Raw genomic sequence first — 17290 nt, 5'->3', positions numbered from 1 at the left:
CTTTCTCCTCAGCTTCCCACCTGATTGGCACAACATTGGAATGCTCCTGGTTACTGTGCAATAGAATGCAAATTAGGGATGGCAGTGGGTGAAATTTGCTCAAGGCACATCAAGAAAGAAAATGACATTTGATAGTCTAGGGAAGGTTGTGCTCTGGTGTTACTTCTACTTTGAGGCCTTTTTTGAGGGGGGGTGTTCCTATTGCATGTGCCTGAGTTCTGTGGGTGACAGCTTGTGCTGCTGAAGTGGGACACAGATTTACGATAGAAAAGCTATCAATAAATATGTATCATCCATTAAGTTAAATATACAACTGGGAGAGTTCAAGGCAGTGGTGGGGGAGATGTATTTCTTAAAACATGCAAACTGCTTTAGCCACACCACACACAAACACACAAATTAATTCCAATATTCCAAGATATATAGAGGCTTATGTGAACAGGGCTTTGGCCTTTATCCTAAAGCAGAGGTAGCCAATGTGTTCCCCTTCAGGTGTTCCTGGACCACAATTCCCATCAGCCTCAGCCATCATGACAAATAGCCTGGGATATTGAGAGCTGGGGTCTAGAAGGCGCCACTGTTGGCTATCCCTGGTCCTAAAAGAGTAATAGCAGAAGATGGCTGAACTGTGTTCTGTATGATACAGCAATCTAGCTGTATCATACAGCTTCTCCCCCCTTTGCAATAATGTAAAATTTCAACAGTTAGAAATATTATAGACATAACAAACACAATCTTACTTCTAGCAAGGAATGCAACAACTATGGTAATTCACCGTCTGTTCGGCCTTGTTGTGATCTTGTCCCATTTTCATGAATTTAAGAACACTGGGGGAAAATAAGCAGGTTCACAGCATGCAATAACATCACTGAATGGAGGATAGTAGGCGTAGGTTTATTTCTGTAATGAATTATGTTTGAAGATGCCCAAATGGCAGTAAACATAAGTAACACATTTAAATGCCCCTTTCTGCCGTAACAAGCTCTGTACATGAAAGAGGTTTTTCCAATGATTTTTCCAGTCCAAAACATTACTGCTGCAAACAGACTTGGGCATTTAAAACAGTGACTAATGGAGTTAACTTGAATGGAATTCATCACAAGAAACGCCCCCCCCCCCCAGCATAGGGCATAAAGCATGACGCTTTAGCTTGATTGTAGCAAGGGAGCCTGCACTTGCCTCTGGTTACATTTAAATCCGTGGTTACCCTCACCCTTTTTACAGGCTCGTTTTACTTTTCATTCGTGGTTTTGAAATGTACTTGTCTTTTGTTTTATATCTTCACAGATGGTTGTTTTATTTTGAAAAGAGCACAGCGCAAAACCCCCCAACGATCAAACACCAGGATCTTCATAGTTTGGGCCTTGCTCAAGGAAAACAAAAGCCCAAAACAATACAGGAGCTGTGAAGCTTTGCATTTCAAGTAGCTTCTGAGCTTCATGACAGTGTCTGGATTTCAGCTCCATTGGGAATCTCCTCCTGATCTGTTGCATGGCGAGCAGACCATGATCTGATGAGAGGATCAGCCTTGAGAAGACTGGATTGTAATCCGGCAATTGCTTGCAGCGAAAGGTGAGGGAGAATCCTGGGGAAATACAGCTATCGGGTAACATGACTTCTACATGGGCTTGGATACTGATTCCTCCATGTGTGCTGGGATATTGATCGAGTCTCAGTGGGCCTGTGGATCTTTGGAGAAGGTTTTCTGGGTGGCTTGTTGGCCTTCTCCTTCCTGAACATCACCCCATCTCCTTTCCAACTTGGTGACATGGGTGTTTGATGGTTAAAATTTCTGCTGACTCATCCATCCTTAGACATCTCCTTTGAAAGCCAAGCAGATGACTGAATAGCATCTACCAGTGCCTTTTATTTCTAAAGTCATTTTTTTACAGCCCCGTCAAAGTTGCACATTTGCTTGTGCTTGAAAGTATTCTCTTTCATTCATTTTGCTTTTTGCTTTTGCTTTTTCTTCTTCTTTTTTGAAGGGAGGAGGGATTTACATATTGGGTGTGCCTCCCCTGAGCCTCTCCTACTGGGAGAGGCAACTCCACTATTCCTCCCCAGAACATTAGGAAAGCAAGAGTTAACTTATCTAGTGTGAGGGGTTCCTGGAAAGATTTTACCCTGTCTGCTTCAACCCCCCCACCACCACTCCCCCCTCCTCTCCCCCCTCTCCCCCACCCCACCCCACGAAGAATGGGGCCTGTGCTCCTCAGGCGGGGAGGTTGCCTCCTATTATGGATGGCCCTTCTCCTGGGATGCTGGGCCGAGCTTGGCAGCAGCCTGGAATTCCCAGGAGCAGAGGGCCAGTGGACTCGTTTCCCTAAATGGAATGCCTGCTGCGAGAGTGAAATGAGCTTCAACATGAAGACCCGCAGTTCCAGTGGCCTGGTCCTTTACTTTGACGACGAGGGCTTCTGTGACTTCTTGGAGTTAATCCTGACGCAAGGCGGGAGGCTCCAGCTCAGCTTCTCCATCTTCTGTGCCGAACCCGCCATCTTGCTCTCCGACATGGCTGTTAACGACAACCTGTGGCACACCGTGGTTGTCCGCCGCAATTTTAAGAACACGACGCTACTAATCGACCAGACTGAGGCTAAGTGGGTGGAAGTGAAATCCAAGCGACGGGACATGACTGTCTTCAGCGGCCTCTTTCTGGGAGGGTTGCCTCCCGAGCTGCGTTCAGCTACTCTAAAAGTAACACTCTCCTCAGTGAAGGACCGGGAGCCCTTCAAGGGATGGATAACAGATGTAAGGGTCAACTACACACAGTCCTCGCCTGTGGAGAGTCAAGAAGTGCGGCTGGATGACGAACAGAGCCACCTGTGCGCCAGGGATGACGTTTGCCTCAATGGAGGCGTCTGCTCTGTGCTCAACGACCAGGCTGTGTGTGATTGCTCCCAAACTGGCTTCCGCGGGAAGGACTGCAGCGAAGGTAAGAACATGTTTTCACCTTTGCCCTGCCAGCCTCTCCCTCAATGACAGGGAAGGTCAGGAGATGGAGACTGCATGGCTTTTCCTCTGTATGAGTGAATCTCGCAGCTGTGCTTTTCCCTCATCCATCTCATACCTTGGACCTTCGGTTAAATATTCCAGCCCTTCTTCCTCCATCCCTTTGAACAATTATTGTCGCCATATGTTTTAAGACAAAATTGAAGATGAGGTGGTGGGTGGTGGTGGGAAAGTCGCCATTTTGGGAACAGGAAGGTTGTGGGCAGTGAGCAATGTGGTGAGCAGAACTTGATTGCATGGAAGGGAATGTGGAGAATTAGGTTTAGAAAAGGAAAGATGGGGAATGGGTAACTTGAAATTATCCTTGATGGGGTTTCTCCCATTAGGAAACGGGCTTTCAAATTCATCCACAACTCCAGTCAGCTGAAGTACTTGATTTTAAACCTGTTTAGTCCCAATGAGATTAAATAGCTCCAAAAGCAAGTATTTGGCCTTAACAGATTTGTGGATTTGGCTGCTCCTAGTTTGATTATTGTATGAAAGCGTGGGAGGAGAGGTGATGGGATTTATTCATTGTATGAGGATAATGGAGAAATTGTGTTTGTTCTTCCTCTTTGGAGGTAGGTTTATTAATATCATCAGATTGCTTGAAGCCATATCAATGATTTATTTGTGCAGCTCCTTAATGGACAAGGAGTATGAATTGCAGTGGATTTATAATTTCATACCAGAATAAATGTCATTTTGCAATAATGGACTTAGCCAATTCATATGTCTGTCATATGAAGGCTATATGCAGCTGTAGAATTATTTTGACTGGAATATTTCCAGAGGTCAGTATTCAGAACTAGAACTCAGAAGATGGTGAAAGCAAAAGGGACTTGCTTGTATTCTTCTCCCTTTTTCTTTTTTTAAAAAAACCAAACCAAAACAAACCTGCAAACATGTTAATAACTGAATCCTCATTGTCAGCGCCCATCCCTTTTGGTAACATGGATTAATTAAGTGCGGTTTCATCTGGTCCTTATTTATTTTTTAAAATAAATAATATTTGCATTTCTAATTTTTTGCAGATGTTTTTCTGAAATGGATAGGAAATATTTTTGTTGCATTTGCTGGACATGGAGTGACAGTCAAAGCTGTTATAAATGATAGCATATGAGGAGATAGAATACATGTTTCTGTACACATATAAAAATTAAAGGAAACAATCTTCCTATGGAACGTAGAAATGATTCCAAACTGACAAAGACCAGATGAAGGTGCTTGTTGAGTGGCTATATGTCTATAATGACTGAGTAATTTGCCTTTATCACTTTTAATCAAGTTTCACTGGCTGTAGAAAAGAGACATAATTTGTGGGTGTGCTTTTTATTATGTAAACCTCCTTCCTTTGCTGTCCAGTTCTTAGATTTTCAGTCATTTCACATCCTATTAATTTGTCAGCTTTTTATCTTTCATCTTCTCTGTTATTAGCGCTGAACATTCAAGCCTTTTTTATTACATATATTCACAAATGCTGTTGAAACTGTAATAGATCAAATAATATATATGCTATAAGATCATTGGCTCTTGAGGAAATGCTTTTGTATTGGTGTTATTTGCAAATACTTGGTTTTAATGCAGTATGTGGTCTTAAAGGAGGGCTTAGATGTGTTTAGATGTCCCTGTTTCAGTACACTGACCTAATTCACAATGGTAACTGATTGATAGATTGAGGTTGCAATCCTATGGCAATGACCTGGGAGCAAGTCCCATTAAAACAATTGGAGATTGTTTTTGAGAAGACATGTAGAGGACTGCATGTGAATCCAGTTAATAGCAGAAATTACAAATGTTGAAATTGTCTGAAACACTATCCATGTTATGAAAACAAGCTAACAAATAAGTTTTTAAGAAACATTGATACAGAAGCAGAAGTACATTAAGAACCAAAAGAAAGGGATGGAAGTATGTCACAACACCACATTAGAAAGATGAAACAATTGCACCTCCATTAAAATTAAACTCTGATGTTGATGCTAGATGCATGTAAATCTCATAAACTATTTCAAAAAAAGTGCAATTAACACTTTCAAGTGGAGGAAGGATGAGTGTTTTTTTGATCTAGCCAGCTATTAAGATTAACAGACCTATTCCGTCTACATTTATTCATATCAGTGGGATTTACTCCCAGGTAAGTGTGTGGTGCAGCCTCAGAACTCATCACAAGTCTTTAATTATGGCAGTGGCAAGGACTCTTTATCCCAGTTAGAACATCACAGTGTATGCTGATTGCAGGGGAAAATACACTGCTTGCGATGTGCAATATTGCAGCTGATTAAAAAGAAATTCAGACAAAAGACAAGATTCCCAGCCAGTCACAGGGAGCTGTTACTCTCTGAGCCCTTGCATCCTATTTGTTAATGAAAACCATATCAAATAAGGTTGATTGCATAACAGCAATGGGTAGCTCTTTGTATTGATTAATCAAAGGTTTGAATTACTCTGTGATTAGGTTACATTCTTGTGACTAATTAGGGGAAGCAAAAATAAAATAGGAAGGGGACATGTGCAACCTGTTCCCCTCATTAGGCTTAAGACTCACAGCAGCTCTTGCCTATAGCGGTTGTTTCTTCCTCGCCCTTAGTGGCTCTGAGTCTTTGTAGACTTAAAAACTGTCGGTGGGGTTTCTTCAGTGGTTGAGAAAACACACCAACTGAATATGGTGTTCTGTTTACTTAGTGGTGTGTTTTGGATTATTGTATGACGGAGGAGTCGTTCACCACCACCATTATTTATAGAAGTGCCTAAAATATACCGGGCACTGTTGTACGTGCATAAAAGTTAATCAGAAGACTTTCTGGTCGTTAAACTTCATGGGGTTTTATGATATGCCTGTGTTTCTTGCATAGTCTTGCTTTATAAAGTGGAATAGCATAAGGGGAAGAGGATTTGTTAATGAGTTTTCTTTTCACGCCTTAGGTGCTGCTCATTACTGTGCAGATAACTGAGCAGTTGTTGTTTTTTTTAAGCAAACATAGCCTGCTATAAATACTGAGTTTACTGTAGCAATATGGGGCGCTGCTACCTTCACGGACCCAACTATTTATATCAGATTCCATAGCTGTTCTTTAATATGTTATTGGTATTCCTATTAGTGATAATATACTTTTAATGGCGCTTCCTGAATGTTCACATGCATTGTCTCGTACAAAAAGCATTGCAAGGTAGGTCAGTATTATTTATGTACTGAGACCAGATCAATTTATTTGTTTTAAAGCATGGGTTATAACAGGGCAGGAGAATGAGAGGCCAGTCCTCCTCTTCATGTTTACTCAGAAGGATGCATCGCTGAGATTAATGGAGCTTATTTGCAAATCAGCATACATAGAATTGCAGCCTGATTGTACACAAGGAACAGAACAGAAAAGCTGACTAACATTTTAAAAAGTTGTCACACAATATAGAATTTTAGATTATAGTCCCTATAAAAGGAAACCTGCATTCAGTTTGCAAAATCAGCTTTTTCTTGCCACCTCTGCAAATGTACTCACTTTATATGTAATGTACTTGTATTAGTTGTTTGACAGAAAACATGATTTGGCAAAGTCATCCTGATATCTTGTTCCATGAAACAAGGTCAGATTAAACAAAAAGAACAGGAATAGAATGGGAAATGTAATAGACAATGGATTTAGGAAGCATACATGCCTTACATTTAAATCATGTGACTTCCCCCAAAGAATCATGGGAGCTGTAGTTTACCTCTCAGAGAAGTTCAGTGGCACCTCGGGTTAAGAACTTAATTCATACTAAAGGTCCATTGTTAACCTGAAAGTGCTTAACCTGAAGCACCACTTTAGCTAATGGGGCCTCCCGCTGTTGCTGCGCCGCCGGAGCACGATGTCTGTTCTCATCCTGAAGCAAAGTTCTTAACCTGAGGTCACTGTACAAATCCCAGCATCCCTAACAGCGTATAGTTTCTAGGATTATTAATAGGATGTCAGTTGTTTTAACTGTATGGTGTGCACACAGTCCTAGGTCTATTTGTGCACTACAAATGTAATGCCTCTATACATAATGAGATTTTATTTTATCTGCCTTGGACTGTACCAGGAATGGGTTAGAAAAAAAGTTCTCTGTGTGTATGTATGTGTGTGTGTGGATATATATGGGATGTGGATGGCACTGTTGGTTAAACCACAGAGCCTAGGACTTGCCGATCAGAAGGTCGGCAGTTCGAATCCCTGCGACGGGGTGAGCTCCCGTTGCTCGGTCCCTGCTCCTGCCAACCTAGCAGTTCAAAAGCACGTCAAAGTGCAAGTAGATAAATAGGTACCACTCTGGTGCGAAGGTAAACAGTGTTTCCGTGCGCTGCTCTGGTTCACCAGAAGCGGCTTAGTCATGTTGGCCACATGACCCGGAAGCAGTACGCCGGCTCCCTCAGCCAATAAAGCGAGATGAGCACCGCAGCCCCAGAGTCAGCCACGTCTGGACCTAATGGTCAGGGGTCCCTTTACCATATATATATATATCCATGATTTACAGCCCCTCAGATCACAGGAATAACTTTCTGATCACATGTCATGAGCTGGGGGGGGGGAATGCAATCAAGAGGGAAATAAAAACTTCTGAAGAATCGGCATATCATGCTGCCTAACCACATTTCTTATTCTACTTTTAATTAATAGTTTAGCAGCTTTTTCTATTGACTGTTCTCAGGAATAACAAAGGGAACACATCCTCTTCTAGGAGATCTGAACATTTAATAATAATTATAATATAATAATGATAATAAATTTAAAATTTATATCCCACTCATCTTGCTGGGTTTCCCCAGCCACTCTGGGTAGCTTACAACATATATAAAAACACAACAAAGCATCAGAAATAAAAAACCCAAAATATCCTATACAAGCCACAAACAAACCAATGAATCAATAGAAACCAATAATAATAACAATAACAATAATAAACAGTTTACAGTTATACCCAAATTAAAATAACCACAACCCCAACTAAACATTTAACCAACATCAACCCTACAAAAACTAAACAGAGGAACCAAAATTAGAACCATTTAAAATATTTTAGCTAGTTGCCCCAACCCAAGAATTGTTCTGGCAATGTCCCTTTGGCCTCCCAGGAGTGTCTTTTAGGAAGGACACAAAGTGACTTCAAATCAGTGGGAAGGTAAGTACAGCTATGCATCCATGAATACAAGGGAATAATACAAAAATGAAATTAAAACAACGGCAACAATGTAATTTTCTTTTAAAAAATGTACTGTGTATTTTGGGTCTATGGACCGCAATAAAGTTGTGTGTGTGTTTGTGTGTGTGTAAATAATAATAATAATAATAAATACAGTGCCATGCATTCCAAATTCTAGCATAGTAGGATGGTGGATTTTTACCGTGGCTATGTTATGTTATTGTTAACTTAAAAAATAAGTGAGTGCCAATTCAAAACAAATTTATTTGATTTTTTTTTAATACCATGAAGAAATATCATTTTGAGCCACTATTTTCATTTAACATACCAAGTATTTCTGAGAGAGGACGGCTGTCCAAAAATATACTTCACTGGCAAGCTATAGTCACCCCATCCTTCATAATTTATGTCCGTTATTAATAATATATTTATGATTTCCAGCAATAAAAGGGTTGACTTAAACCTCTAGCCTCAAAGGGGATCCTGGACTGCTCAATATTGCTGATGGAAGGGCAAAAGATAGATGTTTGCCCTAAGGATAGCTAGTGCATTTATGATTGGTCTTGGTGGATAGCTCAGTGAAAATGATCAGTAGGAAAGGGGTCAAAAATAAACCTTCCCAGTATGCTTTGAAATAATATATATAGCAGAGATGGATATAATAAAGATCAAAAAGGTGTAAAAGCAATCCAAACTTAACAATCAGCAGTGTGGGGCACTCACTTTTCTTGTTGTGTTTTTTGCTGCATTATAAAAGGAAATTGTGATTTGAGGGCCCGATTCCCGCTTGGTGGAATAAAGACACGTGGACACAGTGTATAAGGTTAATGGGCAAGAAAAGGCCACAACTTTATTGATTACAGCATGTGAGAAGGTATTGGCTTAGGCATTGGACCACAGAAGATTTGACTCCACCCTCTCAGAGAGGGGTGAGTCTGAAGAGCTCTCCCCTGATGTCACCGAGGGTCGTGCCATGGCCCCCCGCTACACAGGCATCGGACAGGATCCACGACTGCCGGATTCCTTTAACAGAATACCCAAAATTGAAGGGGTAGGCGATGGCCACACCTTGCCCTTCCACACACCAACAACACATTCCAATGCCTAACTGCCTAAAAGGAAATACTGGTTGGTGACATGATAAAGATTTGTAAAATAAAGTAGAGAAAGTAGTTTTGCTCTTTCTCTCACAGTACCAGAACTTGGGTTCCTCCAGCAAAGCTGATTGGCAGGAGATTCAGGACAGAAAAAAGGAAGTCTATCTTCACACAGTGTATATAATTCATTTAGAGAATTCACTACAGTAGTTTATATGGCTTTAAAAGGGGGATTAGACAGATTCATGGAGAACAAGTCTATCAGTGGCTAGTCATTCAGGTCCTGGGTGTAGCAGAAATTATGACAAAATTATTCTTGAGTGGATTTAAATGAACATTGCTTCAGAAAAAGTTCAAGAACAGTAAAATCAGAACAGATTGTCAGCTAATTTTAATAAAGAATCCAGTGTGAAATGTAGCAATATCTACCAAGGTTATTTATTAAAAGCTGTAAGTGAAAATAGTCAAATAACTGTGTAATTGATAATGCTGTAAAGTATGACAATATTGAAATATTCTGTGAAATGCAGAAGACTTACAACTCCATGGAGATTTTTTTAGCTCTTCTTTTTTTTTTACTGAGCCCATATTCATAGAGATTGGGTTTAATTGTCTTTATGAACATCCCCACCCCCCGCTCCTGTGGAAACAGAAAACAATTGCTAATCATTCCTAGTATTACCCTTATATAAAATTCACCTTTTAAAAGTATTGTTGCTCTTACTAATGTGACGCCATTTGTTTTAAAGGTGGGTATAAAGACAAAAGAATAATGGGGGGAAAGTCCTAATATGTTCCAACCACTTACCTTTTCCATCATGATATAGAACAATATTTTTTATAATATTGTTTTGCAGGGAGTGTAGCTTTTTAAATAATGCCAGGAACACCCTGCACCAGTGGGTTGAGCTTGAGGAGCCTGTTTGATTAAACGACCTGGAGGCTATCCATGCACCAGACTAGTTATTAAGCTCTGAATTCACCTGAGTGAGTCAAATCAACCCTAGTTACTGTACAACTACTTCCTGTAACAGGCAGTAGACTGAAGAGGTAGCCCTTGTGGCTTTGATTCCAGGTATTATGGTTATAAAAATGCATTTAAAAACAAAACAAAAAACCACCCTTTATCTTTTGGCATAGTGATATCTATCAACAGTAGTTTTTACATATACAGTGGATGCTCAGGTTGTGAACATGATCCATGTGGGATGCACATTCACAACCCGCAGCATCCGCAACCTGTGTCTGCGCATCTGCGCACACGCGGGTTCTGATTCAGCACTTCTGCGCATGCGCAAAGCACAATTTAGCACTTTTGCGCATGTGTGACTGCCAAAACCCGGAAGTAACCTGTTCCAGTACTTCCAGGTTTTGGCGGTCCGTAACCCCCCCCAAAAAAAACGCATCTTGAAGCGTCTGTAACCCGAGGTATGACTGTAGTTACACTTGGCTGTATGGAGTTTTACATTTCTTTAAAAGCCCAATAATGTTACACTTGCCATCTTATGCCTCTGCAATACAGATAGGCCCATAACCTTTATAGGTCGTTTTATACCTGGGATATTTCTCACAACATAAAATAGACTAAACCTTAAGAAGCCACCATACACAGAGCCAAACCATTGTTCCCTGTTGTCTTCTCAGACTGGCAGTCGCTCCCCCAAGGTCTTCAGCAGAGGTCTTCTTGCTTTCTATAGCTGTTTGACAGGAGACACCAGGGACTGAATCCAGGATTTCTGCCCCACCCCAAATCATAGTTCTTCTAATACTGATCTAGTGGCGAGTGCCAAAAGAAATGGAGACAAAACATGGCAATTGAGAAACAAGAGGGAGATGTCAGTGTGTTTTACCAAAGTATGAAAAGAAAACCCCCAAACAACCTCCCAACTTTTTTAAAAAGTAAGGGGGCGTAAGAAAGTCAAACAATCAACCGTTAAGGATTGGGCATGCTCATTTTCCATGGGATGTTGTGCTTCAGTTGGAAAGCAAAAAGCAAAATGAAGCTAGGGTGGTGATGAAATGCTAAATTGCTAAATTGTAGCAAACTAAGGTGGTTGAGTTGTGGGCAAAACTGAGCTACACACACTGATAAATGCTAAATGATGCTGCTGCCAGCTGTAAGAAGGTAAAGGGACCCCTGACCATTAAGTCCAGTCGTGACCGACTCTGGGGTTGCGGCACTCATCTCGCTTTATTGGCCGAGGGAGCCGGCATACAGCTTCCGGGACATGTGGCCAGCATGACTAAGCTGCTTCTGGCGAACCAGAGCAGGGCACGGAAATGCCGTTTACCTTCCCACCAGAGTGGTACCTATTTATCTACTTGCACTTGATGTGCTTTCAAAATGCTAGGTTGGCAGGAGCAGGGACCGAGGAACAGGAGCTCACCCCGTCGCAGGGATTCAAACCGTTGACCTTCTGATTGGCAAGTCCTAGGCTCTATGGTTTAACCCACAGCGCCACCTGCATCCCTGATGCCAGCTGTAGACAATAGCTTACTTCAGGCTAAGTGAGCTCTTCAAACATCGTGGACTGCGGGATACAAAAATATTGAGAACAGCACAATTTCAGAATCAGTATTGTTGGAGCCACTCTCTCTGGACTTTCGGACTTCAAGCCATGTATGGGGAAAAGTTAGCAAAGATGAAAAATCTCCCCAGAATGGAAAGGAGCTATTTTAGTATCTCCTGGACCCATAACTTTTTATGAACATTACCGGGAAGAACGACGTCTATGTAATATAAGCCTTAATAATTTAGGAGATTTTGTGGAGGACTAGGTAAAAATATCTTCAGTATTCATTCCAAAAGCATGTGGACATAAGTGGGGGTGTTGCAGAACCAGACATTATCTGCTGTTCCAAAGAGTGCTGATTCAATGAAGACGGAGCCTTAGAAAAATCACCAAATTAAACTTTAGGCTGAAATAGGGATTTTCAGAACAGTTTGTTTCTAAGTTTCTCAGTTTTAATGGATCCATCAGCACCACACACGTGAAGAGGCAAAACCGTCACTTCAGCACTAAACAGATTTTCCTCCCAGCCAGGTGTCATTGATGAGTCCTGCCTTTCAGTGCTGTCATTGCTGCATATCTCATCTATATACTAGTTGTTGTTGTTGTTTAGTTGTGTCAGACTCTTCATGACCCCATGGACCAGAGCACGCCAGGCACTCCTGTCTTCCACTGCCTCCTGCAGCTTGGTCAAACTCATGCTGGTAGCTTTGACTATACAGTGGTACCTCGGGTTAAGTACTTAATTCGTTCCGGAGGTCTGTACTTAACCTGAAGCTGTTCTTAACCTGAAGCACCACTTTAGCTAATGGGGCCTCCTGCTGCTGCCACGCCACCGGAGCACGATTTCTGTTCTCATCCTGAAAGAAAGTTCTTAACCTGAAGCACTATTTCTGGGTTAGCGGAGTCTGTAACCTGAAGTGTATGTAACCTGAAGCGTATGTAACCCGAGGTATCACTGTATACTAGTACTGTTGGCCATATTCATGGTGCTGAAGAAGGGCTTTTTAAAATCAAAGACACTCCACTTTTGCTATGGCTAGGGTGGATGTCATAGATAGCTAAATGTTATTAGGAACATGGGATGCGGGTGGCACTGTGGTCTAAACCACTGAGCCTCTTGGGCTTGCTGATTGGAAGGTCGGTGGTTCGAATCCCCATGACGGAGTGAGCTCCCATTGCTTTGTCCCAGTTCCTGCCAACCTAGCAGTTCGAAAGCATAGCAGTGCAAGTAGATAAATAGGTACCACTGGGGCGGGAAGGTCAACTGCGTTTCCATGCACTCTGGCACTTGTCACAGTCTTCTGTGTGCCAGTAGCGGTTTAGTCATGCTAGCCACATGATCCAGAAAGCTGTCTGTAGACAAATGCCAGCTCCCTTGACCTGAAAGTGAGATGAGCGCTGAAACCCCATAGTCGCCTTTGACTGGACTTAACTGTCCAGGGGTCCTTTACCTTTTACCATTTATTAGGAACATGTAGGCCCAAATTTGTCAACTCACTTTCAGCTCACGGCTGTTGTGTAAACTCTCCCATCCCACTTAAAGGTTTTATGTTAGGAAGTAGAAAATCACTGGATAGCATAGTGCCAGGGATGTAATTACAGCAAAGGGAGCAAGCTGCCTGGCAGAATCTAGAATTTATGTTGGGTTTTCAAATAATCTCCCTTTTTTTTTTTACTTTAAATGGCAGCCTCTGAAATGTTTCTTAATATTAAGCCCTGAGGCAGGGAACCAGCATGTATTATGAATATATCTGTGAATGTGATATTTTAAAGTTATAATTTCCCCTCTGAATTCAAGACCTAAGGGATTGAAAGAGCTGGACATTTCAGTATGGACCCTCAAGTTTTCAGAGGAGCAGGACTGAAACTTGAAAATGTTTAGGATCATTTTAAGCCAGTTCTGTTTAATGTTCTCTGAGATACATAGTTATGACACTGTTGGGAAATATGCATGGCAATGTGGATAAACCTTACAGTGGTACCTCGCAAGACGAATGCCTCGCAAGACGAAAAACACGCAAGATGAAAGGGTTTTTCATTTTTTGAGTTGCTTCGCAAGACGATTTTCCCCATGGGCTTGCTTCTTGCGAGTTTGTTTCCTTTTTTCTTAAAACCGCTTGAAGAGGTGCAGTTGTGACTAACCATACTTCACAAGACGAAAAACCGCGCAAGACGAAAAGACTCGCGGAACGAATTAATTTCGTCTTGCGAGGCACCACTGTACCTCAGGTTAAGTACTTAATTCGTTCCGGAGGTCCATACTTAACCTGAAACTGTTCTTAACCTGAAGCACCACTTTAGCTAACGGGGCCTCCTACTGCTGCCACGCTGCCGGAGCATGATTTCTGTTCTCATCCTGAAGCAAAGTTCTTAACCTGAAGCACTATTTCTGGGTTAGCGCGTCTGTAACCTGAAGCGTATGTAAACTGAGGTACCACTGGACTGGCAACTGGAGGAAGAAACACATTTGATTTTTATTAGTCCTTGCTTGCAGCCTTAGGCAGGCAGAATTGTTCATTTTGTAGAATAAGTCTAATGATCCCAGGGCTAAAATGAAGGCTTGTAGGAAATTTAAGATTTGCTGGATGTCAAATTCTTGTTGAAGAGATTGCAATTTGATAGTGATACATTTCCCACATTATGCCCAGGCCCACCCCTAGGATAAAGAGTGCCGTGAATAAAAAAGGAGAAGTAGATTTTGGGATCATCACCAGTAGCCTAATTTATTTTGTAATAACAAAAAAAATTCCTTCCAGTTCTTGGTATGAGCTTTCGTGTGCATGCACACTTCCTCAGATACACTGAAACAGAAGTTTCCAGACCCTTCTATATAGTGAGAAGGTGGGGAGGGGTATTACTCAGAAGGGTGGTGGGAATGGGTGATTGGCAGATAGCTGTGATGAGCCTGTTGACGACTCTTAACGACTGCAATAGGTCTTACAGGAAAAAGCAAGGGGTGAAAAGGTAAAAATGGCTTTGTCATGTATAATGAGATAAGAATCCAAGGTCTTTGTTCAGACCAGGTTTCTCCATGGTTTTAAGTTTGGTGATAAGTTGCAATTCAGCAGCTTCTTTGTAGTAAAACAGCTACTTTGAGATCTTGTATAGAATGTCCTGGGAGATTGAAGTGTTCTCCTACTGGTTTCTCTGTCTTGTGATTCCTGATGTTCGATTTATGTCCGTTTATTCTTTGGCGTAAGGTCTGGCCTGTTTGTCCAATATAGAGAGCTGAATATTTTGTAATATTTATAGACCTCTTCTCAAAATTTAATTTACAAAGCAGTGCATTTGGAATAATAATAATTATAGTTAAGGCACACTGATTAAAAAATATTTACAATGAGAATTATGTCCATATCGCTACAGGCATGTCAGTAAACTTGCATCTTGCATCAAAATAACATTGTGGCCAGAATAAAAGAAATACAAGGCATGGGCGTAAGCAACTGTTCTCAGTTCCTAGCAGCCCCAGCCAACATGGTCAATGGTCAGGAAGTTCTAGGTGGTCTTTGGTAACATGGCGCCTCAAGCAAGGACAACATTTGGTTCTTTCCCTATTTCTTATTTTCACAACAGTTCATTTAGGTACAGTTTACTCATATACTGACCTGTATAAATATATAAATATATGTATTATTATTATTAATCCTAAACCTGGTGCTGTCCAGCAATATCTGGAGGGCACTGTTTTGACTATCCATTTTCTTTGGTGGGAAAAAAAAGGCAAACTATTTGTAGATCTCCCTGGATTGGCTCCAAATTAAGCCAAGCTATTAAGTACAGTAATCATTGATTTAAAAGGGCAAATTATTGAATAATTTGGAAATACTGATGAAGATGGAGCATCAACTGTTCACACATTTCCCAGTGTATTTACTATAAAAAGAGAAAACTATGACAATCTTGGCCTGTCTCTTCACTTTGTACTAAACTGGGAAAAATGTGGCCCTCCAGATGTTGTTCTGCTCCCATCCACCTCAGCCAACATCACCAATGGCCAGGGGTGATTGGAGCTGAAGTCCAGCTACATCTGGAGGGTTACAGCTTCCTGAAAGGACCTACAAAGTGTACAACATATTGGTGACTAAATAGTGAAACTAATGAAGATGAGTGGGTTAGAAATGGAACAGAAAAAGGAAATGTTTTAAACTAGAGAAGCTCCAGAATTTCTCTTGAGCTGAAATTTGCAGTGAAATAATCTAATAATTCCTTCCTGGCAAAATATATCCGCATGCATACAAATTTCAGTACTCATTTCTTATGTGTTTCCCAGATCCAGCTGTGGAGGGGGGGATGCATATTTCTATATGCATATGAATGCAATTTCTGGTCTATGCGTACATACACCCAATTTGTGTGCCATTGTGAATGTGATCTGCTCAACTGAGCTTAGCTTCCTGATGCAGATGCTTTGTACCCAGTAGTCAGAAACACCCAGTTGCTTGCTGGCTTTGCACGTACGCACCAATACATACCCCCTTGCCTTGGCATGTGCTTCAGCGTTTTGAGGTTGCATTCCAGATTCCCCAATGCCCACTTTCTGCAGTTCCGGTGTGCTTGATAAAATATAATTTAGGACGAGTGGAATGTTGTGGGGTACCGTAGGGCAACAGCCCTTTTGTTGACAGGTATCAATGGTCCAACCCGAAGATAATGAATTGCTTTGCAAACTGATGGCATGGTATAAAACTTGTCATCTATTTGTGTTTCAGATGGGGAAGGGCTATAGCTGGTTGGTGAAGCATGCTAAAGATCCCTGACGTCTGCTGTTCTACCTGAAACTCTGCAGTGTTCCTGCCCATCCATGGACACCAGTGTTTCCCAAACTTGGGTCTCCAGCTGTTGTTAGACTACAACTCCCATCACCCCTAGCTAGCAGGACCAGCAGTCAGGGATGATGGAAGTTGTAGTCCAACAACAGCTGGAGACCCAGGTTTGCGAAGCACTGGTAGAGCTGGGATTGGGGGCAGCTTCTTATGGCAACCAGCCCCCCACCACTTTCCAAGTGAAAGTCATTTTCCATTGAAATGGCACTCACATTTCATGCTTTCCAGTGCAGAAAGGGAAAAGACATGAGCATTCTGTTGATTGGGCATAGCAGAGAGTTCTCGTTTTACTTAAAAGCGGAGAAACTTGACTCTAGTCATTTTTTCTACTCTAGTGGCAATGCCTTCCTGTAATTAAGAGTACATGTAAGGCCATTACAGAGAGCAGTTCACATTACAGTGTTGCAAATGGAGATCTGTATAGCAAACAGGATGTTTCCAGATTAACTCTTCAATCTCTATAGGAACTTAACATTACCTTCGCTTTTCTCCTTACATGCTTTGAAATGTGTGCATATTTTAATTGCAAGGGTCTTGTTCTTACCATGTAAATCAGACGAAGATGGCTGGGTGAAATGACACATCCTCAATTTTACAGTCCCATTTACTGCAAAATAGGCAGAAGGAAGTCCAGTGATTTTAGAGCAGATTTTTGGGAGTGGTAGTAGATTTACCAGAGCTCTTCAAAACTCCATCGAGCTCCTAG

At 41.5% G+C, this 17290-nt stretch overlaps 1 protein-coding gene across 46 annotated transcripts in view; it reads left to right on the top strand.

The window, feature by feature from the left end:
• Positions 1 to 17290, top strand: part of NRXN1 (neurexin 1) — a 988232-nt gene that overhangs the window by 6666 nt on the left and 964276 nt on the right. For all 46 annotated transcript variants that reach the window (XM_083733051.1, XM_083733048.1, XM_083733042.1 and 43 more), the window contains exon 2: positions 1288 to 2935. In XM_083733051.1, coding sequence (XP_083589177.1) covers positions 2197 to 2935 — 739 coding nt within the window. In that variant the 5' untranslated portion in view covers positions 1288 to 2196. The remainder of the gene's footprint in view (positions 1 to 1287; positions 2936 to 17290) is intronic.

The sequence above is a fragment of the Podarcis gaigeae genome (assembly GCF_964106915.1).
Source record: "Podarcis gaigeae genome assembly, chromosome: 3".
Lineage (NCBI taxonomy): Eukaryota > Metazoa > Chordata > Lepidosauria > Squamata > Lacertidae > Podarcis > Podarcis gaigeae.
Note: the sequence above shows the minus strand (reverse complement) of the source record. Positions and strands in the feature narration are given on the sequence as shown.